The following is a 23,200-nucleotide window of genomic DNA, read 5'->3' on the forward strand; positions in this document are numbered from 1 at the left end:
AGTATTTTAGACTGTCATATAAAAGCAGAGCATTATTAGTCAATGTACATTTTGGCTGGCTTGGGGCTATTCAGCATCATGATTTTATCTACTGAATTTTTATGGAATCAGTCATAGCCATAAATGTGAGAGACTTTCTTGTCATGTGAAAGGGAACTCTGCACCTTTTAAAGACTATGTAACCCTCAGATTTTTGAGATCTACCCATAAAATATATGTTGGGCTAAGAATATTAAATTATTTTGCTTTTACAACAGATATTTTTACTTTCCAGATTGATTGAGAGATGAAATAGTATACTTGTGCTTGAAGCATCTTAATAGCTGGGACCATCTTGTATGTGAGAATGAGAAGAGTGCTCAGATGTGCTTCAGTATTGATAGTTCCTTGCTTTGAAACCTCTGCCTTTGGTTTAGGCCAAAGGAGAATTTTTTTCTAATACTTCATTCATACATTTGAAGCAGGTTTGAAAGCTATCTCTGACCTGCACTGGAGAAATTCTTTGGTCATCAGGCCCAGTCTTGGCAATTGCAAGCAACCACACCATGTAAAATTAAAAAACTTATCAAGGACCATCATAAATTTAGATAGACCTTTTGTCCTCCCTGTCCTGGTTGTGTGACTACATAACAGTCTCATTTTTCTTCTGGTTAAAATATGTCTGCTCATTTTCATCATGTGTGTGTTTATGGACAGGTTATTCTTACTTGTTATGGTGCTCACATCACCTTGGCCTAAATAGGTTTCCCCCCTCCCTTACGCTTACCTCTTCAATATTTTTTGTGGAAGCAATCTCTCTCTTTGCTTTTATTTTGGTGTGCTAAAACAGCAAACTTCACTGAGATCGTCTCACATAGGATACTCCTTACTTACCTCAACTCCATTAACCCTTCTGTGAAATTTATGCATCCTTTTAAAATAAGGATGGTCAGGACTGTCACATTGTTCCAGAAGGAATTTCAGCTGTGCCTTGCTTAATGTTGTTTAATCAGTGTGTCCAGGAAGCATCTTAGTGTGTTCTGGAATCACAAACGTCTTTTTCATAACAGCATCACATTGATGGGCCACAATCATCCATGATCAAATAATGCCCCCAGGTCCTTCTCTTTCTTTGTTTTCTTTCCAGCTGATGAGTTTCCGGTCTATAACACATGGGTTGTGAGATTTTTACTACTCTAGGTATATGCTCTTGTACTTTATGCTTTGAAATGCCATCTCATGTGAAGGTTATCTAAGTTTTCCTGTGTGATATTCTTATCTTCCTCTACATGATAATGTTGCCAACCTTGTATCATCAGCAAATGTCGACAGTGTAAGCCTTCTCTTATGCCAGTTTGTTCACCGATTAAAACCTTAAACCAAAGTGGCTGTAAGACGGATTTTTGATGAATTTCACTAGTAGCCTTCTTTTAGAAGGTTAATACTACCCATTTTGGTTTGTTTCAGTATAAACATGATTTTGCTGAAGACCTGCTACTGTATGTTTGCAAAGGTAGTTATTGGAAGAGAGTAGGTGTTTATTCTGTAATATATTTTCTTCAAACTCTCTTTTGCTACCTTGTTAGAAACTGTGTGTGTAATGGTGCTAAGCTTATCAGGCTTTTAGTTACATTATAAAGAGTTTGTGAGTAACAGTTATTAGTCAGGGAATCCCCCGCTTTTGAGGGGAATCACCAAAAGTTTCCACCTGGTTGAAACAGAAATAATTTACTCTTTTGGCGAAAAAATTAATTACTATAAGATGACTCCTGTTCAACACCCACATAATTTTTTACTGTTAAACACTTTGCATTATGAAATATTTGGTTTGGGAAGAGAGAGGTCTGAGCAAAGCTTTAGAGAAAAAGACATGTTTTTAGCCAGTATTTTAGTCAAAGTCCATATATGCCCACTAAAACAATATATTCCGTAGTAATTTTGAGATCAATGATATGTTTTGTGCTTACAGGGAAATAAACTTTCTATAAAATGCACACTCCATTTTTAAGTAAAACTTACTAGCAATGCTAGTACCTCATCTTAAAGATGGTGTGAACTGAAATCCAGTATTTTAAAGAAAAAATCTGCACATCCATCGCAAGAGAAAACAAAATTAAACAAAACATTTCTACTGTTCCTATTTCTACTCTTTCTTCCATAGCGACAAATATATAAATTCTCCTTTTCAGTTACGATCATTCAAAACAATTAGTCATAGCATTGTGTGATTTCTTTTAATGTTTACAGGTTTTCTATAGATGAATCAGATTTACCTGAATTATGCTGAAATACAATTCTGATACAAGGCACTGATGTTTTACATGTATTTTCCATATGGAAATGACACAATATGTTATCTGGCAGGACCAGACTTACTTTTGAATTGGTCAGTGTGTAGGATGTAGGCTTCATTCAGGTGTTGGTACCTTGGAGAAAGAAGGAAGCCAAAACTTTCTCTGAAAGCATGTTCTCATTCCATGAGGAAATCAGTATGCTTTAGCAAGGTAGAGAGGGCAAACATTGTAGGATCTGCGGCTAATACAAGATCAGTGAAGCAGAGACTTAAGTAAATATGAATGAACCAGTATGCATAGACATTGTTTTATCATAATGGAATTAGAAGAACTCCATTCCAGTTGTGTAGAGGAATCTTTAGTAGTATAAAGAACTAGCTTGCTGTGAAATATTTTTAAAAAATCCTCAATCTACTTTCCTCTGTACACGTATCTATGCATGTCTGAAACCTGACCCAAGGGTTTCATACCTTTATCTTCATACTTGTATAGGGTCCACTCCACCTTTCCAAGAAAGCCAGACTTAGTAGTTTTCTGCGTCTGTATGTTAATGTTCCGAACCATGTGGTTCACAAGTAATATTTATCTGTTATATTCATTCCAATGTGCTTGCAATCAATATAAATTTTCTAAAAATAGGGATATTACAAAATATTTTCCTCTTTAGGTGAATGGAATTCATGTTACTCTTGGTCTGTGCAGGGCAATTGTGAGAATTTATTCTGAGGGGCATCAGATGTCACTGCTTCCTATGAAAATGACTGTTCTCCACAGCACATTGTTTGACTGTTAAAGGTCAGCTTTTAGAGCAACAAAAGATGCATTTTTTCGTGACATAAAAGCAAGCATGACCCTGGGTCCTGTGCGGCATTACTGGTTTTGCTATTAAACTCTCAGATTCTTCGTTGCAGATGAGGGAAACAAGTTCACTGCTTGTTCCTCAGGCAGTCTAAGAAAGCAAATAACTTTGTCCTAGGACAGTTGTAAATATTCAGCTTGACAGTTTTCTTTTTTAATATTTTAATATTAGTGTCACTGAAATGCATACGCTTAATTTAGTGCCAAGTATTGCAGAATGTGTTGCCTTGCAAATTTACCTTCATAATCCTCAGCCTGTCAGAAACTGTGGAATGTCTTTCTTCTGTGCACCATTGCCGGTGCGAGTTACCTTCCTGTACCTATCTGAGAATCTGGTTTATGAATGTCTATTGATGACAGATCCCATCCTCTGTGGTTCTGAAACTCTGGTGCTAAACTGTGGTGCTAATGGACTTTTGTGATCTCGGTGAAGAGAGACATAAACGAGACTGAAATTTGTCCTAGTTCAGACAGTTTGAAGTGTCAGGCATATAGTCCCAATTTATTACATTATCATTATGATCTGAATATATTCAGATGCAAAGCCCTACCAGTTTCTTGTGCAGCAGGAACTCAGTTTCCTGAGTTAGACCACAAAGGAAGTGACCTTGTGCTCAACTGCATTCTAGTTGACAACAACTTGATCTACAGAGAAGACGACTTTAAGGTATTCTATGGTTTGTGAGGTTATTTTGTGCATTCTGGAAAGTGGTGGATATTTTTGTTAAAAGTCATTCTTGTGTTATTCCTTCTGGGGAAAAAACACATTGCTTGTGAAATACGTTTATGCAGTGAGCTTCTCATAAAAAATGACCATGCTTTGCAACTATATACTCATGAATGGCTCGTTAAGGTACATGTAACTGGTCATATGATTGAAGCTATACATCATCTATGTTTGGTAGAAAAGTAGGATTAAAACAATATTAAATGTTACATTTATTTATAAATATTCAATAAAGGTTGAATATTTATAAATATTTTATCTTTATAAATACTCAATATGAAAACATGAAGATATATTCAGTTAGCACTTACTTTAATTGCTAACAATATTAAATTACTTGGAGTTAATCTATGAATTGTTCGTTAACTGTTGAAAGCAGACAATATTTTAAGGATTCACCTTTCAAACACAGTGATTGTGCATCTAAGTTGTATACCTATGTTCTCTTTTTCTTATAACATGTTATAACATAATCTTCGTAGTACTTGTTTATCTCAGTGTTTCCTCATTCTTCCTTAATTTTTGTAGCGTATTTTCTGTTTCCTACAATTTGGCGTATATAACATTTTTGTTTCCTTTATGCCATCCTACTTCTGAAATGGATTTTATGCTTGAAGACAGAGAAATCTATTTTGAACTACCTTTTCAAATCTGGTGATTTTAACCAAGTGCGCTGACATCAGTGAATGACAAAGAAAATTAAGAAGGAGGATGCATCTCATCAACTATATACATTTGTAGCATAGCTCTACATCTGCTCTTTGCCCCCATCTCTTCTTATACTCTCTGGAGAGAATAAGCAGCTTCTATAGTGTAGTTCATTTCATCTTTGTATGAATGTCTAAAATAGGTTAGGTGAATTGCACCCTAAAAGAATGTATTTTTCCCTGCAGACTGTAGAGGGAACCGGCAGGGGGGTGGGGCAGGGCGTGTTGGCAGAGCAGGGTCGGATCTAGAGCTGTACAATGAAGAAATCAAGTTGGGGGTGATGAATTCCATCCCAGGCTACCAATTCCACTGTTACTGGCCAAGCATATAACACTTGCTTCAGTCCCATGGATTTAATCAAGACCCTCAAGCATATATCAATGCATTGTAATTTATTTTGATAAGCAGAAGATTTTACTGATTGTTTTCCTGAAGCTTTTTGCAGTTGTAACCATATTCCTGTAAAAAAATCAATAGTATTTCTGTAAAAAATCAATAACTTTAAATAAGTTGAAGTACAGTGTCTGAAGTCAAAGCCATGATAAGGAGGCTAGTATAATTTTATGTATACTTTTAGGTGCACATTAAAAGAAAATTGTACACATTCAAACAACATAAATGGTTGGTATAACATTTCACATGCACCCAGTAAAGATCTGGAAATCCTGCTAAGTTTCCCTGCCAAAAATCAGGTATGTACACCCAGTTTTGTGTATGTTTGTTTATTGTGACTTAAAATGTGTGATTTTGTTGCTTATTGCAGCTTCTTTCTTTTGTCACCGTGATCCATATATTAGTGCTTCCTACCTCAACAATTGGCAAATGTCTTGGAAATCTCAGTAAGCTCAATGTGTCGATTAGATAAATATTCTCTTCCTCTCCTAGGATTTGTATCCTGAAGCTATATTTCATGCTGTTGAGTCAAAAATTCAAATATGCGCTATGCTGATGAAGGCTATGTTTCTGTTGTATCACTGTATCAGCTATGTTAAATATTCCAGTAACTATATATCAAGTGCATTATGTAAGTTCTGAGCTTTGTAACAAGTTAGAAAACATTCAGTGGGACACATATGCTAACACAAATGCATCTTTTAAGTGCTTGATATTAGTATTTACTCTGTATCTGTTCACAGCACCCACAGCCTTGAGTATTTGATTATCAACTCTTGTGACCAGCCACTTAATCTGCACGCTATTGTTTCTGATTTCCTGATTGAATACACTAATGCGATCATATTTGTAAAGTGCTCTCAGCCAAAAACAAAGGATAATTCATTACAATACAAATTCTGTTTCATAATTAAGAGCGCTTTGGTTATGTATGCAAACGATGTCTTTCTCTGAGGATCTGAGTGTATTTTTACTCAAATATTTTTAAAGGAATATAACAACATATAACACTGTTATAGCAAAATTCTAGTTTTAAAATTCAAAATTATTTCAGATTGCTCCCCTAACATATTGTGCAAATGCATTTAATTTCTGGAAATAAGCAGTGCTGTTCCTTTCAGAATTCTTTCTGTATTGCTTCTTCAGTTAGGAGAGTTGCACTCCTTTGAGAGCCTACCTAGTGAAGTGTCTGCTTCCACCACAAAAATTTTCATTTTGTACATTTCATAGTTTGTCATCTTCTGTAAAGACAAGGTGATGACTTAGCAAGTATTACAAAAAACCTATTGTATTCTTGTTTTTATTGTTTTGTAGGTTGTTGTGACTGCAAATGTAAGCAAAATCCTTACTTTCTGTATGATAAAAATTGTAACATCTGTTGAAATATTTTATGAAAATGTAGTGCTGAAAAATTCGTCCTGCTTCTGCAATCTAACCACTCCGATGATAACTGATAATGGTATGTTTTACTATTACATACAATTACATGTATTTAGTGCTTATTCACTGTCCCTTATTACTGGGGAGTACTGCATACAGGCCTAATGAGTATGAGAGTACATAATGCTTTTTATGAAATGGCATTGAAGAAAAATAATTCACGTTTTGTCAAGTGATCTGAGTATACTCACACTGTTCTTGATGATTAAAGTTTTGTTAATGTGGAATCCTTTCTAGAAGTAATAACACATTACCCTATGTCTGGAAGCAGCTTCTTCCATTCATCCTATGGCAACGCAGTGTTTTAGCATTACTAGTATATTTATTTACATTGTGCCATTAATAACTGTCTAAGGAAACTTAACTGCAATGACAATCAAACTGGCTGGAGCAATGGAAGCAGTGTTGGTCTAGTGATCTCCCTTGACAAATAAACCTGTTTTAACTCTTCTCTCATCTGTAAACAGAATATTTTTTTTTGCAAGAAACTGTACTAGCATAAATAAAAAGAGAATTTAATTATGAATGTCTGTACAGTAAATAACCTTAAGATTTAATTAACCGTTTCAACCTAACTTAGGCACTGTGAGACAGTGATTGTCCTGTGTAGAGGATTAGTAGAAAAATATATGGTTCAGGGGCAATTTGGTGGGTACATCTTTTTGACTTGATTTCATTCATCTTTCTGAATAATTGGTTGAATCATATCGCAATGATTCCTATACTACTTTGTTCACCAGTAGTTCTCAGAATTAGAGACCTGAGTGATTTGTATTGGATGTGTGATGCTTGTGATCTGGTTTGTGTATCTTATGAATAGCTACAAGTTCTAGAATGAGATAGTAAATTGCTGAATGTCTAGACTTCTGAGCTGTTCTTTGGTCTTAAAGATCAGATGATAATCCTTCCCAGTAGGGTCATATTTGACTGAAGGTAGGGACACATCCCCCTTGCATTTCTTCAAGGGTCTGTATAGAAGCACAAAGCTTTTTTAATAAAGATTGACCTTATAACTTCTTAAAGTTGCTTATGTTAGAATGCAAGAGAGAGGGACAGATAGCAAGCTGAAGGGATACCATGTGCTCTTAAGTGACTTGGAGACGAAACAGAAAATTCAGATAAATGCCTGCCTCTATCTTTTCCTCAATAATACAGCCCAAAAGGCATGGAATACCCTGCATAAATCTGATTCTCTTATAAAACCTTTGTGTAAAAAAGACAAATGAAATGTTATCCCTGACTTACAAGGATCTGTTATTCTGAAGAGCTCAGTGCTACAAAAGAACTCTCTCTCTCTCAGGAAACCCTTGCCCCTGAAGGAGGTTCCTTGGAATATTTGGATCTCAGGAGCCTTTGGCCTTTGTATGGGAAAAGCTGTTCTGGCATCATAGAAATGTGTCAAGTTCCTATCCAACACTGATTTGGGAATTGAGGAGGAAAGACTGTCTGTCACTAGGAGGTGACAGCTAGAGTGATATCCATAGGTATTCTAGTCTATTAAGTAAGCTGCCTTTTGTGAACACTGTTAGTGGATTTTTAAGAGGGAAAGATGCATTAGAAAAGAGGAAAATGTTCTTTATTGACCCAGTCGCAAAAGCTATGTTTTCTTGTAATTATGGGGTATATTGTTTTGGTTCTTTGTCTTTTTGGACTAAGGCTTTCTCTTAACTCCGTTAGCAGGATCTCAGAGTACAGCGTTATGGAAGCCAGCGTGCCTTGCCTTTGCTTTGTGCCAAAAATGAACCCTTTTCAAGTGTTAACCAGAAGGCTGTGAGGTTAGCTTGTGCCTGCCAGTATTACTGTCACTCATGTGCTCCTATGAGCTGGGATGTATTAGTGGATAATGCAAGTGTGAAGTTATGTTTACTATTTATAGTACCTCTTGTAAAGTGACCTCAGTCTCACAAGAGGATGCACTTGCAAAACTCCTTTAGGTGCGATTTCTCGGAAAAAACCATTTTGAAAATACCTGCTTCTCAGTGCAGTCTAGTGCATTTAAAAGGTCAGCCCAGACCATACAGAAAATAAGAGGTTGCATTAATTTCAACACAGACAGAATCAGGAAACCATATTTGATGGTGTTGTTTTTAAAATATTTATACAAACTTAAAAGCCAAGCTTTGCCAGAAGGAGATAAATTCCTTATTTTTACTTACTACTCCTAGCAAAATACTGTTTTTTGTAGCTCATGGCTTGAGGCCTTTCTCATATATTGATGTAGGCAAGTGATTTAGGCAATTGTGTGCCAACATTTCAGATTTCTGCAGATAAGTAGATTTCTGGAGATGCAAATGTTTGATGAAGGATTTCAGAATGTCTGTGTCTACTCATCTACATCTTTAAGCATTAAAATACCATCAAAATCAGACTCTTTGCTATCCATTTAGTAAGGTATTTAATAGTATGAATGGTCCCCAAGGGCTGTTTCTAACAAGCAGTTCAGGTGACCTTTGCAGTGAGCACCCAAGTGCAGCAAGTGCCGTGCTGACATGTGGAGCTGGGAGATACTTCTGATTTAACAACTGTAGATGTAGCCAAAGCTGGTTTTCATCTGAATAAGCCAGGTTGCGATAAAGGCAAGGTTTGTCTACCTTTGCAAGGTAGATATACTTAAAATATGTGTAGCTTTCCTGGATTAAAAAGCTAGCTACTTCCTAGCATAGAGAAGCCAGAAGAGTCTGCACACATGGGTTTCATTTGATCTCAGGCAGTCATTCATTTCACAGATGTACATATCTGCAGGCACACAGATGAAAGAGACCATGGCATAAGTGGTATATATCTAACTCTACTTTTCGATGTGGTATTCTGCTCTTAAGAGAAGATAGTCTTTCATACCACAGCTGCCAGTGAATTGTCGGTATAGTAATTGCTAGCTGAAGTAATGACAAATTGACTCATGCAATCATAAAAGATTTAAATAGGATGAAAATTGCTACTGCATAGATTACAAAAGGAGACTCTTGAAACCAAGTCTCTGAGACAGATAGAGACAGAAGTATGATATGTTGGGGTCTTTCACAGTAAAACAGTTTGTTGAGTTAGAAGACTTGAATTAGGGGTCTGGCTGTGCCACAGTACATATCACTGTGTCCTTTCCGGGAGATGATTTTATATCCTTGCTTCATGGTAGCATTTCCTTATCTGTATCCTAACAATATTACTTTTGTTTGTCGTGCAGTGGTGGCATCAAGCTTAATTAATGAGTGTGTTTAAAGGTTTGGCACAACTCAGCTGAAGGGTGCTATAGAAGGACAAAATCTATATCAGTCAAAAGAGGGAGTGAATGCATGAGAAAAGGTGCATACCAAGTAAAGAACAGCTGAAGGCACATGAGCTTTCAACTCTATTATTTTTTAACAGTTATTTCTTGTGATATCCAGCATATATCTAACATGAACATTTTTCCAGATTGTCTAATTCTCGAAGCATCACTGTCCTCAAGCTCTTGGAATATCACACAAACATTTCAGTCAAAAAAGTAAGAGTCTGGTTCTTCCTAAAGTTCATTGAGGGATTGATGTGTGGGGGATGTGGGGGACTGAAGTCATTCATCATTCTATTTTTGGTATTTATTAAGGAACTACATTTCACTGAAGATAGTAAAATCCCTTTTCTTGGCCCACTTCCTCCTCCTTCTCTTTTCCTTTTTTGTTTTTTTTTTTTTTTTTTGTGTGTTCTTAGAGAGCTACTTCTTCTGATGACTCTCTCATTTAATGGGACCCTGGCAGCTAACTGTAGGAGAGTCATTATAGTGACTGAATCTATGGCGTGTGCCTGAAGAGATAATAAAGGATGTCACAATGACATTAAAATCCTTTTTGCCCTTGGGAAAAAGGAGAATTCCTGGTACTCAGGATAAGACCTAGAATAGAGGAGTCGAGATTCTGTAGAAGTGACTTTGTGAAACTGGTTTTTATTAGACCCAGATGCAATTTAAATATGGTCCATGGCTAATGAATACAATTAAACCAGAGAGTAACGTCTAATCTGCTAATATGAGTAATGAATACCTATTCTTCTGCACACATTATTTTTCAGAACCACACTCTTTCTGAGAGCTGGCAGAGGAAGCACTCGTGCCCAGTACATGGCCTAATCCTTTATGATAGGAGGTTGTTAATATTTAGAAAGATCTGACTAATATATACTATAGATAATTAGAGTGTTCCTGTTCAGAACATTCCTCCTCTATACAAAAAGACTAATCCATAGGCACCTGGGATGAAATTAACTCTTGCTTTTTGGGAAGCGGCACATCACTTCCCTGTCCCTGGGGCAACACAGGGAAGGAGTTGTCTTTCTCTAAATCAGAGCATTTCTCAGCATGTGTGGAGAGGAACTGTGCTGCCCTTGGCTCTCTTCCATACTTACAGAGGCATTGCAAAGCAAGATAGGGACAAAGTAGTCTCCAACAGGCATATTTTTTGGTAGGAGAAGGCAATAGCAAACTGGCGATACTTGCTAGCACTACTCACACAGAACAGAAATTCAGACAAGCTGTTAAAGAGTCAGTGATGATTTTCTGCCCTTTTCTGGTTAAAAAGTACTACCTGGCCACTCATGAACTGGAGTAAATCACAGCAAAATGAAACCAAAAGTGTTCTGTCTGCTTCCTGCTTTTTTTGAAATTTATGACTTTAAGCATCTCAGCACAGACTGTATTTCATAGTAAATTCCTCCTCAGAATAAACACAACAGAACAATAGGCTTGGAGGGTAAACACAGGTTACATGTTTTATCCATTTCATTACATGTTTGCCAGGTTGTTCTCATGGGTTTATGCTTCTTTTCTGTCACTTGAAATTTCACATTCATGACTGAATCTAGATTGAGTTCCTGTGTCTTACAAAAACTCTCTTTCTGTGTTACCAGCTGCTCACAGTGTATACACAAGGGTGAATGTGCCAGCTGTAAATGGAATCGTGTCTCTCCTGCCACCACCTGCCAGGTGAAGTTTGTTGGGGAGAACTGGAATCCTCTGGGATGCCTTTTCCTTGTATTTTTTTATGGCTGAGCAGCAATCTGTCTCTTTTTTTGTCCTGACATGGAGAAATGCTGATTTTTTTTTTCAGGATAATTGTAATGCAACTGCTTCCAAGGGGATCACCACTGCACAGAAAACAGAGGTTAGTTAGTATTTTAAGATCGGCATTATTGAGGTTCTGAGGGTTGCGGCAGAAATTTTTTTAAAGTGGGAGGACTTTGCAGAAAGAATAGAGATATGGATGAAAAGGCAGTCAGTTGGTAGGCAGAACCTGGGTTGATACTATTTTTTTCTTAGTGGTTTGTAGTGTTAAAAGGTACCAACAAAAACTTGTGTTTCAGATCCAGGCATTGAGACAGTGAACACTGCAATTGTCATGTGCCTACCTCTAGATGCAGTATTTGCAATATTGCTTTAAATGCCAGAGTCCCTGTATGCTGTATTTAGGCACTCCACAGGAGCCAGCACACTGAGGGCTGGGATGTGTAAGCTGACCAACAAAAAAAAAAACAAAACACAAAGGAGAATGTTTCAGACTTAATCTTTTACCTAGACTTAAAAACATGTTTGAGTTCTGCTGTCACAGACAACTCTGTGAAACTAGACTTCAGAGTCTCAGACCTCTTCCTCATTTTATGCAGCCAAATCACAGCTTCTCCTGAAACATAGCTGCCAGGGTAGCAGAAAGAAGGGGAGCATGTGCCACCCAGCATCTGCATAACAGAGAAGTAGCTAGAGAATAAGTCCAGGAACTGAAATCCCCGAGTGCTAGTAAATCTCTAGTTCACACTTCCAGAAAAATTTTCTTGTTTCCAGGCTGTAGACAAAACTGGAGGTGGAGCTACTCTCCATCTACCCCACACAAGCTGGATCACTAGAAAGGAAGAAGTGTCGCTGGTGCCAAAGTACCTGCTGAATCTGATTGCTGAGTTCTCTATAGAAATCATATCAATTGAATGTGTGCATACAATCTAAATTATTTGTCTCATAGGCCAGCCCTTTAACCACAAGGTTATCCCTTCATTCTTTATGGAACCCAAATGTTTTTATTTTCTCATAAAACTGAGTGATCTTTTGATCAGTGGTTGCTTATGACATACGGGTGTTAGGAAAGAAATGAGTAGTGAGAAGAAATTTGACTGATGAGTAAGTACATAGAGATTTGCTTCCTACACTTTTTGGTTTCTGCTTTTCTGTGAGTGATGCATGGTTGTTATAAATAGCAGCTGTGTTCTTATCTCTAAATGTTTCATTAGAACTACCCAAACTTTTACCTCTGAAGGCAGAAATTACCTCTTAAATTCAGCTATTCAGCTGATGTTTCTTAAACAAAATCATGAAATACATTTTGTTTTTCACAGAGACGAGTAGGATTGTTATACTTGTGCTTCTGAGCATTAATATTCTGGATTTGATCTGCATTTAAAGCATTATGTCTGGTGAAAGAACAGAGGAAATTCTGCTTTGCTCTGCTTCCAAGTGCATTAATTTGACATTGGTAAATAGTTGGAATTGCCTGGGAGATGGCTTTCTTCCACATGCCTTATCTTGGAAAGACAGTGATGGACAAGGCAGTGAAAGCACCAGAGGCAGTGCAAAGGCAGATGTTTATTTAGAAGTGATTGATCCATTCAGAGGGCTTGAAATTGCATTTGAAATCCTGCTCTCCTTTGACTGCTGGTGCTTTAAGGAGAACATACTGGAGAGTGGAGAAAGAGGATTTGTGTTTTCCCATAACCCCAGCTGAGCATTTAGATTAATATACTTTTTTTTCAGTGGGAGCCCCAGCCCTCCTCCTGACTCCAGCTGCTGGTTTCCATGCATTCACCTTCTCCCTCCCTGTGCCAGAGCAGCAGTTGAAGTGGTTGGATTGAGTATTCTTGTCTAGGGAACTGATTTGGCTGGAAATAACCGTTGTCTTTCAGCAGGTTATTTTTCATCTGAGCCAGTTCCCTGATGCAGTTCTTCAGGGCCCCGTGCTAGCAGTGCAGAAGGGGCTGTGCCAGAGAGGGACTCCCTAGGGTGGCAGAGGCTTCTTAACCTGGGCTGCTGCCAGATATCTCTCCAAGACCTGCAACCATGCTAACCACACCTCTGAGGATGTGGCTGCCACTGTTTATGCAGCCCCAGGGAAGTGTTAGGCTGTCCAGGGGAACGGGGAAGCGGCTGCAGCTCAGAAATATGGAGCTCTATTGAAGTTGACAGGGCTGTGCTGATTTACATTACCTGAGGACCTGGTGCACGCTCTCTATATGTCTCTTTGCATGTTTACACTTTCATCACATGCCTCACAACTAGTGATTTTTGTAAATATCCTTCTGCCTCTCTGCTGTCTCCCTTCTTGTTGCTGGGCATCTCTCCCCCTGCCACGTAGCAACTGGAAGGTCAGCAGCTCTCTGGTACTGGGGAAATGAGCACTGCAGTGCACCCAGTGAGGACACTAGGTCCCTCCCGCATTCAGTGAGGAAATTCATGGTTTCTTTTGCTGCTGAGGAAAATGTCGCAGTCAAGCTGAATGGGAATCAGGCTCTTGAGTAGCTGAGGCCAGCTTACCTCAGTGCCATGACTGCACTGACTCCATGAGTCCAAGGCAAGATGCTGCGAGGGAGTCTGTGCTGTGTAGCCGCAGGGAAGGCACTATTTCAGAGGGGACTGAAACTTCCAGAGTGAACAAATCTTCCTGTGATTTCTTCTTGGTGTAAGAAAAGAAGCAAGGCAGGCTGGCAGAGAGACCAGTGGGAGCCCTGAAGCATTAGAGCATCCCACTGCACCCCTGGGCAAAGGATGCCTTACCTTTCCTTCACTGAGGTCCACAGCCCTTATGCAGCTCTGGGGGATCTCCATGTGTTTGTGTGATATTGCAGTATTCTGGTGCTTCAGGGCTCCTTGCTGGTTACCAGTGAGAGCCCAAAGCAGTGTTTTACTCCTTTCTGTAGTAGTTGGCTTCTGGATTTGTGTGATGATATTGACTGTCCTTGTTGCACTGGAGGTTGGACACAAGCAGAGGGACAAGGTGTAGGTGAAGAAAAGCACTGGTGGTTTGCTAGCTTTAATCTCTTAGATTTCTGCTTCAGTTTTCCTGTCCCAAGGGTTAAACTGATTCCTGGGTAATCATGGGCGTAAATTTTCCCCCTCAGGCTGTTTGTGAGGGATTTCCTTTGCCTTCCTCTATTATCCATACCAGAGGTCATAGAGGCCCTTCTGCAGGCCCTCTGGCCTCAGCCTTTGCACTCTCTTGCCGTTTCCTAAGGCACAAGTTAAAGCTTTCAATCAGTGGTGACAGGTGACATTAGCTTTGGAGTGCTCTGGCATTCAGTGAGCCATAATAGCATGTGGGGACAATGTGCCGGGGACCTTTCTGAAATGGGCAAAAGCTGTTTGCAGAGGATGGTGGTGTGACCCTGATGGTCCCCTCGGACCACCAGCCCAAAGTCTTAGTGCTGCTCTGGGTACATGAAAGGGTTAGTGGATAGAGAAAAGTGTGTGGGATGGACTTTCTTAGAGGTTTTGCACCAGCACCCTTCACAGGGTTGGGAAGAATGAACCCTGGGATGCGTCCATGGGTGCACAGCAAAAATCAGGATAATCACAATACACTAAAAACTCAGTTTAAACTAGTATTATAGGCAGTCTAAAATCAGTCTAGAAATCATTTGCCTGAGAAGGTCCCAAACAGTTTGTGGTTTCACATGCGTATTTTCCTGTTTTTTCGAATGTTTCAGTTTGTTGTCTGAAAGATAGATAAAGAGGAAACCGTCTGTATGATTGTGGAACTGGGGAAGCAGCAACATGATTAAACATGAGATGCTGTCAAATGTATCAAGTACATGCACTAGGGATAAAATCTCTCTTCTTACTCAGTAGTGTTAGTAAGTTAGAACAAGTAAATATAGACAATAAAAAGCACAGTTTAAAAATTGACCACATTTCTGTAAGACTGTGGCAGCATCAGAGTAAACTAGGATTGTTCTTAAATGCTGGAGAACTTCTTAGCATCAAAATGAAATACCAAAAAATTCTCCCGCAGTTGTGTTGTACCTTTAGTTCTGTGCATGACTTCGAAAAGACTTTCTAGTAAAGCTAATTCTGGGGCTCTTTCTCAGTTTTCCATTCAAGGATTTGACCCTGCTTCCCCTTTTCAGGTCATGAAAGATTCCTTCATTTGTTCTCTGATCTCTCATAGTGACAGTACCACGGGTTTTGTCTTGCGTTGTTTCTTAGTTCTTCAGGGGTCACACAAAACATATAATTTCAAGCTGGGTTTTTATGATACCTACCTTCCAGTATGTCAGACTGGGATTCCTTTGGGCAACTTTGTTACAGGATAAATTGAAATATAAAATACGATGGTAAAAATAGTTGGCTTGTAAAGAAGTTGTGATTGACAGTGCTTCCCAGGATTAAATTTAACAAGATTTGAAATTATTAATAAAAATGTATTCCAGTGCCATAAAATCTGCATTCTTGAGTGGTAGTTGTTTTTACAGCTGTTGCTTATCTGCCTAGCCTGTTTATAACCAGATTTTGTTTTGCTTTGTTTCCTAATAGCATATCAGTATTCAATCCATTGAACCTTTGTGGATTTCTACATTAGGCAAAAGCGAAATAACTGTCAAAGGAGAAAACTTTACACGTGCATCAGGCATAAAACTGATATTGACTGGGATCACTGGCTGTAAACCAGACGTGTGAGTTAAACTGAAAAATAATACTATTTACTTTTCATGGTGAAAATTATGCCCATTTTGCTCTAGCAGCAATATGGTTGGATGAACAGTTATAATGTACCTCTCCTCAGCAGAGCAGGGGATGCTCTACATCTCTCTGGTTATACTTCCACTTTAAATTCCCAAAGGATGGAAATGAATTTGGTGTTTGGGTACAATACAAAGAATGGAAGGGTGGGTGGTCGGTTCTCTCAGTAGCTATAGGACAGTGCTATACCTGTGGTCCTCTGTGACTTCTAGCAGGCTAGAAGAAGTTAGGTCACAGGAAAGCCTCAGCTTTTGTTTGACAGTTCTCTGCTTCAAAAGATTTGCCATATATTCTAGGGTTCTGCTTGTAAAAGTGCAGACACCATGCCGCGGAAGGAAATATCTCATGCAACAGCTCCTGCTTTTCTCTGTTGATGATTGCACAGTGTAACCCCCTAAATAATTAGGCTATCGTATTCTGAATCAGTTATTTTCAGGTGCAGCTGCAATGACTGCCTGTTATTACCAAGGCCATTTTACACAGCTAGCACTTGAAAAAACAGTGTTCCATTTTTGCTTCAACCATGAATTTCCAAGGGACCACAGAAAACAAAAGGAGAGAAGGAGGAAAGACAGGAAGTAGAGAGAAAGAGGAGGGAGAAAAGAGAGAAAGAAAAAGAAGATGAAGATTCTCATTCTTGACTATCTCATGGACCGTGTTGGTAGCACAGAGAAGTACTCAGTAAACAGCAAAATCACACATTGCATTACATAGCCTGATCCCAAGTTAGATATCTATACTGACTTCTGTGATTATTGTGTCACATAGAAACTTCATTCAAAAGATGCCCTACTTTGTCTTTTCAACTCCCTGCTCTCTCTGTCTGCCTCCACTTGGCAGCTCAGAGAAAGATTCAGTTCTCTTTTCTCCTTGTCATTTGCTGTAGGTTATAGGCTTTGTGTAGTAACACCAATGAATGACATCTGTGTTTCAATGTTTGTCTGTTTTTTCTCCTACAGCATTAAAGTTAGAAATGTGCTAAATGATACACAAATGACATTTGCTCTCCCACCAACACGTAAAGAGGCCAAAAGTATATGTATACAGGCTAATGGGAAAAAATGTTCACCACCAATGACCCTGCATTATGTTTCACTGCCGTCATGTTCTAGAATCACACCAAATACCTCCTGGATCAGGTAAATTTTGTCTTTCTCTACTTTTTATGTATTTATTCAAATGTAGTTGCACTGAGCCAATATGAGCCTTCTTCCTTGGCCAGATGCAGCTGATGCAAACTTGGAAGATTGTTGTTCAGGATAAATTAACACCCATGAACTGATTTAACAGATATTTTAACTTGATAACTGCAAGATGGATTCTGTGTTTGCAGGATTTTATAAACTTCTTCCTACCCACCCCAGGTCTCCTTTATAGAAGTCAAAAATAGTCTATTCAGACTAAAGCTAAATCCAAAATATGGGTAGCATGTGTAAATTCTAATTCCTATTAACTTTGATTTCTTGATACTAATATACCCTTCACCTGCAAAGTTTCAGTGAAATAAAGTGAAAATAATCACCCCTGCAGTGATATGTGCAGACTTTACGACGATGTTCCCTAAAGCCAAAAGAGCCCTATTCAAGCTTCTGCTTGTTCTGTGGGAGTCTCACAGATCTGGTGAAAGACTTACAGGGTGGTTTTTAAGATATTTTCAGCACAGCTTTCCACCTGTCCCTCTGCCTGCACAGTTTTTACCCACTTGCAGGTTCTTAATCTGATATCTTGCCATCAAGTGTGGATTTGAGGTAATGAGTTGGGCTGGCAGCTGCAGCAGCTGAGCAGCTAGGATGCATGCCGTCATCTCCAGGTGAGAGGCAGCTCAGGCAGCTGGAAATTAATAATACCTTGAACCACTCCAACTGTGTTCAGCAGAGATTGTGAGCCAGAGCCCTCAGACACAAGCACCATTGTGTGTGCTGAGACAGATGGTCTGAACACTGCCAAGAATGTTTCCTGTGAGGTGCCTGGCACGATCAATGTGTCCTGAAGAAGGCAAGAATTAAGCATAGGCTGGGCTGCGCTGGGGCAGCGAAATACCATGATGCTCTTTCATCAAGATTAAATCATGGTCTGGCTCTTTGGCTGCATGAATAGAAAACAAGGTGAACAGTCCCTGAAAAGGGATATACATATATATGCAATCAAGTAGTTTAGTTTTGAGGTGGCAAAAAATATTTACCATTACATTATGAGGAAAGAGTGGAAGTACACTGTATAGGTCAAATTATCTTGTCCTGCAGTTTGACTTTATCATCTTCTACCAAAGCAAAATGCTCATGAGTAGTTTATGCATAGCTGAAGCCTTAATGCAGGACTTGTCTGTCTGTGGAAGCACAGTTATTAACTTCCCTTCCTCCACATCTTTTTTTTTTTTTTGCAGTGGTGGTCGCAAAATTACTACAACTGGTAGAAATTTTAATGTGGTGGACAGTGTCATTATTTCAGATGACCAGAGATCAAACCTCACAGTAAGTCTAAATCTCCTTTATAATACCAAATAGAAGTATCTTGATGGATTTGATTTTGTTCCTAAGGTTTTAGGAGATATCAGTAATTTCCAAACACTTGCAGGCACGTGTCAGTCACCCTACTGAAATAAATATGACCACCTATAGGATTACAGTTGGACACATTCTTAGTACAAAATCACAGATATACATAAGCTACTCTCTGCATAATTCCCTGAGCCTTTTTTTATGGTCTAGAAAGTTATTCCAAATCTGTCCTTTTTGAGTCACCCCAATCTCCACATATGGGTCTGTTGGAAGAGGGGGTTCTGTACTTCTCTCTGGCTCTGTGCAGAGAACCCAGATGGTCCCACTGCCTCAGGAAGGGGCAGCAGACTGTTGCTGATGTTGGGATGAAACCTTTTCTCCCAGTATTTAAGGAGGTAGGCATCTTATTGACCCTTTGCAGCGCAGAGACCATAACACAGCAGAGCATCACTCAATGGAGTAAACAATGACCTAATGCTACAATGACTGCAGCAACCTCACTCTCTCAGGAGTTTAGTTGGAGAGCTTGTCTTACTCTTGTCACCTGCATTGAGGGGAAGGGAGGAGAAATGGCTGTCACAATTCCTATCTCACTCACTGCAGGAAATAGTTACCTAAGCAGTGTGCAATCAGCCTTCAAGCAGTGTATGATAAATGTGCTTGAAGGTAGACACAGGCTAAACTCAGAAATTTTGCTGGGTGCTCTTCATGCAGCCCTACCCTGATCGCAGAGAAGAGGTTTAGCAGGTATCTGTGTGAAGTCAGGAAGACATTAAAATGAGTTTTGAGTGCCTCTGTTTGTAATTGTACCCACTGTTGAGTACTTAATGACTGTTACAACTTTGCTATTGCATTTCTAGGTCTCTAGGTGTCCTGGCAATGCATCTGAATACCATTACTTAACACCAAGCCTGAGCCATGCAACTGAGGGTAAAGTTGTTGATATGATGTTAAAAGTGGATACTACCTTTATACCATGTGTCAAATTACACTATCACCCTGACCCAGTGTTCATTAACTACCAGCTGCACACTGAACTGGATCCTGATCTGGAATTAAAAATATATGTAAGTTTGAAAGTAATAAAGTACAATGCCTTACTTTAAATAGTGTTTGGGGATACTTTTTTTTTTTCTTTCTGTATTTAGTGACTTTATTGTCTTCATTTTTTTTCCTTTCTAGAAAGAAAATGATAACTTGAATATTTCTAAAACTGAGGTAGAGGTTTATCTGTCTTACATGACTGGTGCACAGACCAAAAAGATATGGTTCAGCGTCCAAAATATTACCAAAAAGCCAGACCGTAGCACCATACTGTGCAAATTCAAAAGGGAAGGAACAGACAAGATTGACTTCTCCACAGTGAAAGTTTTTGTGAGTACAGTTCTCTTTTGTTACAATTCAACAGTTTGAATATTTATACAAGTGAAGTAAAATGTATCATTAATGCTCTCATCATGAATATTCTCATCATGAATGTTCTTTATTGAGGGCAAAAGTGGATGCATTTTCTTCTCTCTTGATACTTGGTAGTACAGTTTTCTTCCTCATATCTAAGCATGCCTGCCTAGCTTAGGTACCACTGGCAGTACTGCGTTCATTTTCTGTCTGGTTACTGCGGTAGTGTCAGAGGTAGGTTTTGCAGTCCAAGCTGAGCTCCAAGAGAACAGTAGCTTGTCACACCTCTGTCTGCAGCACAAACATCATCATAACAGCAGCACTGTCTCCAGAACCCCTCATCTTAGATCTGTAAGCAATCTGCTTCTGCAATATGTTCTTGAGGGAAAGGATTGTGTCCTCCCAGTCACTTTTTCCTACTGAAGTAGACAAGAATCTGTCTTCAGGATCACCACTGAGACAGAAGAGAAGGCATTTCTGGATGAAAAAGGGGGTGAAATTCAATGTGCATTGGGAGAGCTAAAATGCTTTGAGCATGTGGCACAAAGCCAAGCCCAAATATACGAACATTAGCATGGATGTCAGAGCTAAACTGCAGCTTAAGATATTTGCTCCCTGAGTAAGATGAAGATACAAATTTTTTAGAATGCAATCATCACCATTTAAGAGGGAGAAAAATTATGCCAGACTCTTATTGCAGTGTGTGGTGGTATAAAACTGAAATAACTCTATTGACTTCAAGGCATATGGCTCATAGTAAAGATTAACAAAGCTATTCTTGACTTTGTATCACTGTTAACTGATCCCCCATCTGTGAATCCTGCCGTCTGAGCCAGTTATGGCATGGAAAAGCCTTTCTGAGTTTGGTGTTGCATTTAAATATTAATGTTGCCTTGCAATATCACATGCTTATCCTGCAGATTTCAAAGGAGTGACAGTCATAGAAAGGTCACTACTTCACTAAGGCAAATCAAATGCAGTAGTTACCATGTAACATTTCACTTCTAGTACCTTAAAAACTATTTTTTCCAACATGAAAAAAAATGTTTACAGTGGTAAATGTTTTTTAAAGTAGTAAATGTTTTTTAAAATCTTATAAATAGATCATAGAAGAAGTAGAACCACTGAAGAAAGGATAACGTAGGTATAAAAGATAATTTTGGCTCAAGAATAAATGTATCTTGCCTTAGTTTTCTGGAAGAAAGAGGATATTGAGTGTGGGTTCAAAGACAGAATGATCAGTCTGAAGAGAGTTGTCAGAGAAGAAAATGCCATTCTTGTGACAGAAGCAAGATTCAGATAGATCAAGGGGCTCAATACAGCAAGAACAGGATCATTCCTATCACAGCACTGAGGAAGAACTGACACATGATATTGTAGGCTAAGTAGAAAAGATTTTAGATAAAATTGCAGTCAGGAGACACACTGTATGACTGGAGAACAGCAAATATAAAACTAGTATTTTACATAACAAAAAAAAAAAAAAAAACCAAAACCAAAAACCTAGGCAAATGCAGGCTTGCTGATTTAATCCCAGCTCTGTGTAAAACTTCATAATGTATTTTGAATGAGAGCCTCATGAAAGACCTGGAGGTAAGTGGAAAATGGGGTAATTGCCAACTTCTTTTTAATGAAAGCAGATCATGCTAGATATCTTTATTTTGTAACATGAGTGATTTCCTCAGCAATAGAAACACGGTAGATCACACGTACCTGAAGGTCACTCCAGTGACTTAACATGGGGATTATGAAGATGGTAGGGGTTAGAAAAACCGAATACTGTGTATAGGGAGCTGACTCTGGGCAGTGTTGATGTTCATACAGATATTATTTAATATCACTAGTGCCTTGAACACAAAAATAAGGCATGCACTAATAACATTTGCTGATGACATAAAGCTCAGAGGCATTACCAGTCCAGAGGAGGTTTTATAATGTCATGCGGAAAAATGAAGTTAATTTAGAAATAGCAATTGGATTAATTCAGGTGTATCTTATTTAGTTTATGATTCATAAGCGAGATAAAAGATGAGGAAAGAAATGTGACCACTGGATAGGAAGGTTATGGTGAAGATTAAAGATAATCCAAATATGAGCAAAAAATGAAATGAATGCTTTGTCTCACATTTCAATAAACAAAGTTGAGTAACAGAAATTTCTGCTTTAGGTATCCTGCAGTTGGACACGAGTAGATAAAAGCAGGTGTATTAGTCACAGGATGGTTAATGTATTTAGCCACCAATGCATTTCAGCCTTGAAAAGGCAAATGGGATCCTAGGAAGGCTCAGACCAAAATAACTTTTTATAGGAACTGTGAAAACATAGAAACATCAGAGGAAAAATAACATTTGCTGAAGGAAATAGATCTGCTTTGTATTCTGTTCTTTGTAGCCCCAGAAATATAAAGGCTGTGTCCTTCCAGCCCTGTGGGGTGTTTTTGCTTGCTTGTGTCTGTGTAGCTGCGATGTGACTATCCAGTTGGCAGGCTGCTGCTGCCCTGGCTGCTCACCTCCTGTGACAAGCCAGTGATTGCAATCACCAGATCTCTGCCTTCCCTGCTGTAACCCAAAATAATTTCAACCCAACCCTCCTTTTCAATTATCTCAAGCTCATTTCTATCCCTGGCACTTGGTGGTAACTTTTTATGTGTCAAAGCATATTTTTACATCTAGTCTGTTTATAGTCTTAGCTACCCTTTATTTATGTGCTTTCACAGTCCTCTTTGAGATCCTCCTTTGTGAAATTTCTTTTGCTGTAATTACCAGTGGTGAATGCCTCAGTTTGGCATCTGGCAGACTTCAGCACTTTTATGTACTCCCAAGAATTAATGCTTGTCCTGCCTTTGACAAGCCCACTGGCTATTGGAGGATGTTGTCCATGTATTGTGTGTTGCTTTTTTTTTTAAGACCTTCAGGAATGCTATACATCCTACATAAAGAGGTTGAAAGTTCTGCAAAGAAATAGGGAAGAGGGCTGTGGGCCAGTTGTCTTACGAAAAATTTTACTTCCCTCATTCTTAGCATGAGTCTTATGCTACTTTTCTGCTCAGCAGAGTAACACTGTGAGTGCATATGAATGTTTTTAATTATTAACGTGTGCCTTCTTTGCTTCAAAATGCCAGAATGTTTAGCAGCAATTCTGAAGGGCATGAGCCACTTGGCCA

The 23,200-nt window shown here is 38.8% G+C and overlaps 1 protein-coding gene across 1 annotated transcript in view; it reads left to right on the top strand.

The window, feature by feature from the left end:
• The window catches only part of PLXNC1 (plexin C1), a 70,475-nt gene that overhangs the window by 14,402 nt on the left and 32,873 nt on the right, over positions 1–23,200 (top strand). The window contains exons 5-14 of the mRNA XM_027679887.1: positions 5,144–5,258; positions 6,274–6,418; positions 9,811–9,880; positions 11,275–11,350; positions 11,475–11,528; positions 15,935–16,074; positions 17,101–17,280; positions 18,525–18,612; positions 19,500–19,706; positions 19,822–20,013. Of these exons, the coding sequence (XP_027535688.1) occupies positions 5,144–5,258; positions 6,274–6,418; positions 9,811–9,880; positions 11,275–11,350; positions 11,475–11,528; positions 15,935–16,074; positions 17,101–17,280; positions 18,525–18,612; positions 19,500–19,706; positions 19,822–20,013 (1,267 nt within the window). The remainder of the gene's footprint in view (positions 1–5,143; positions 5,259–6,273; positions 6,419–9,810; positions 9,881–11,274; positions 11,351–11,474; positions 11,529–15,934; positions 16,075–17,100; positions 17,281–18,524; positions 18,613–19,499; positions 19,707–19,821; positions 20,014–23,200) is intronic.

Source organism: Neopelma chrysocephalum, unplaced genomic scaffold (genome assembly GCF_003984885.1).
Source record: "Neopelma chrysocephalum unplaced genomic scaffold, ASM398488v2 Primary Assembly neopelma1_59, whole genome shotgun sequence".
Classification (NCBI taxonomy): domain Eukaryota; kingdom Metazoa; phylum Chordata; class Aves; order Passeriformes; family Pipridae; genus Neopelma; species Neopelma chrysocephalum.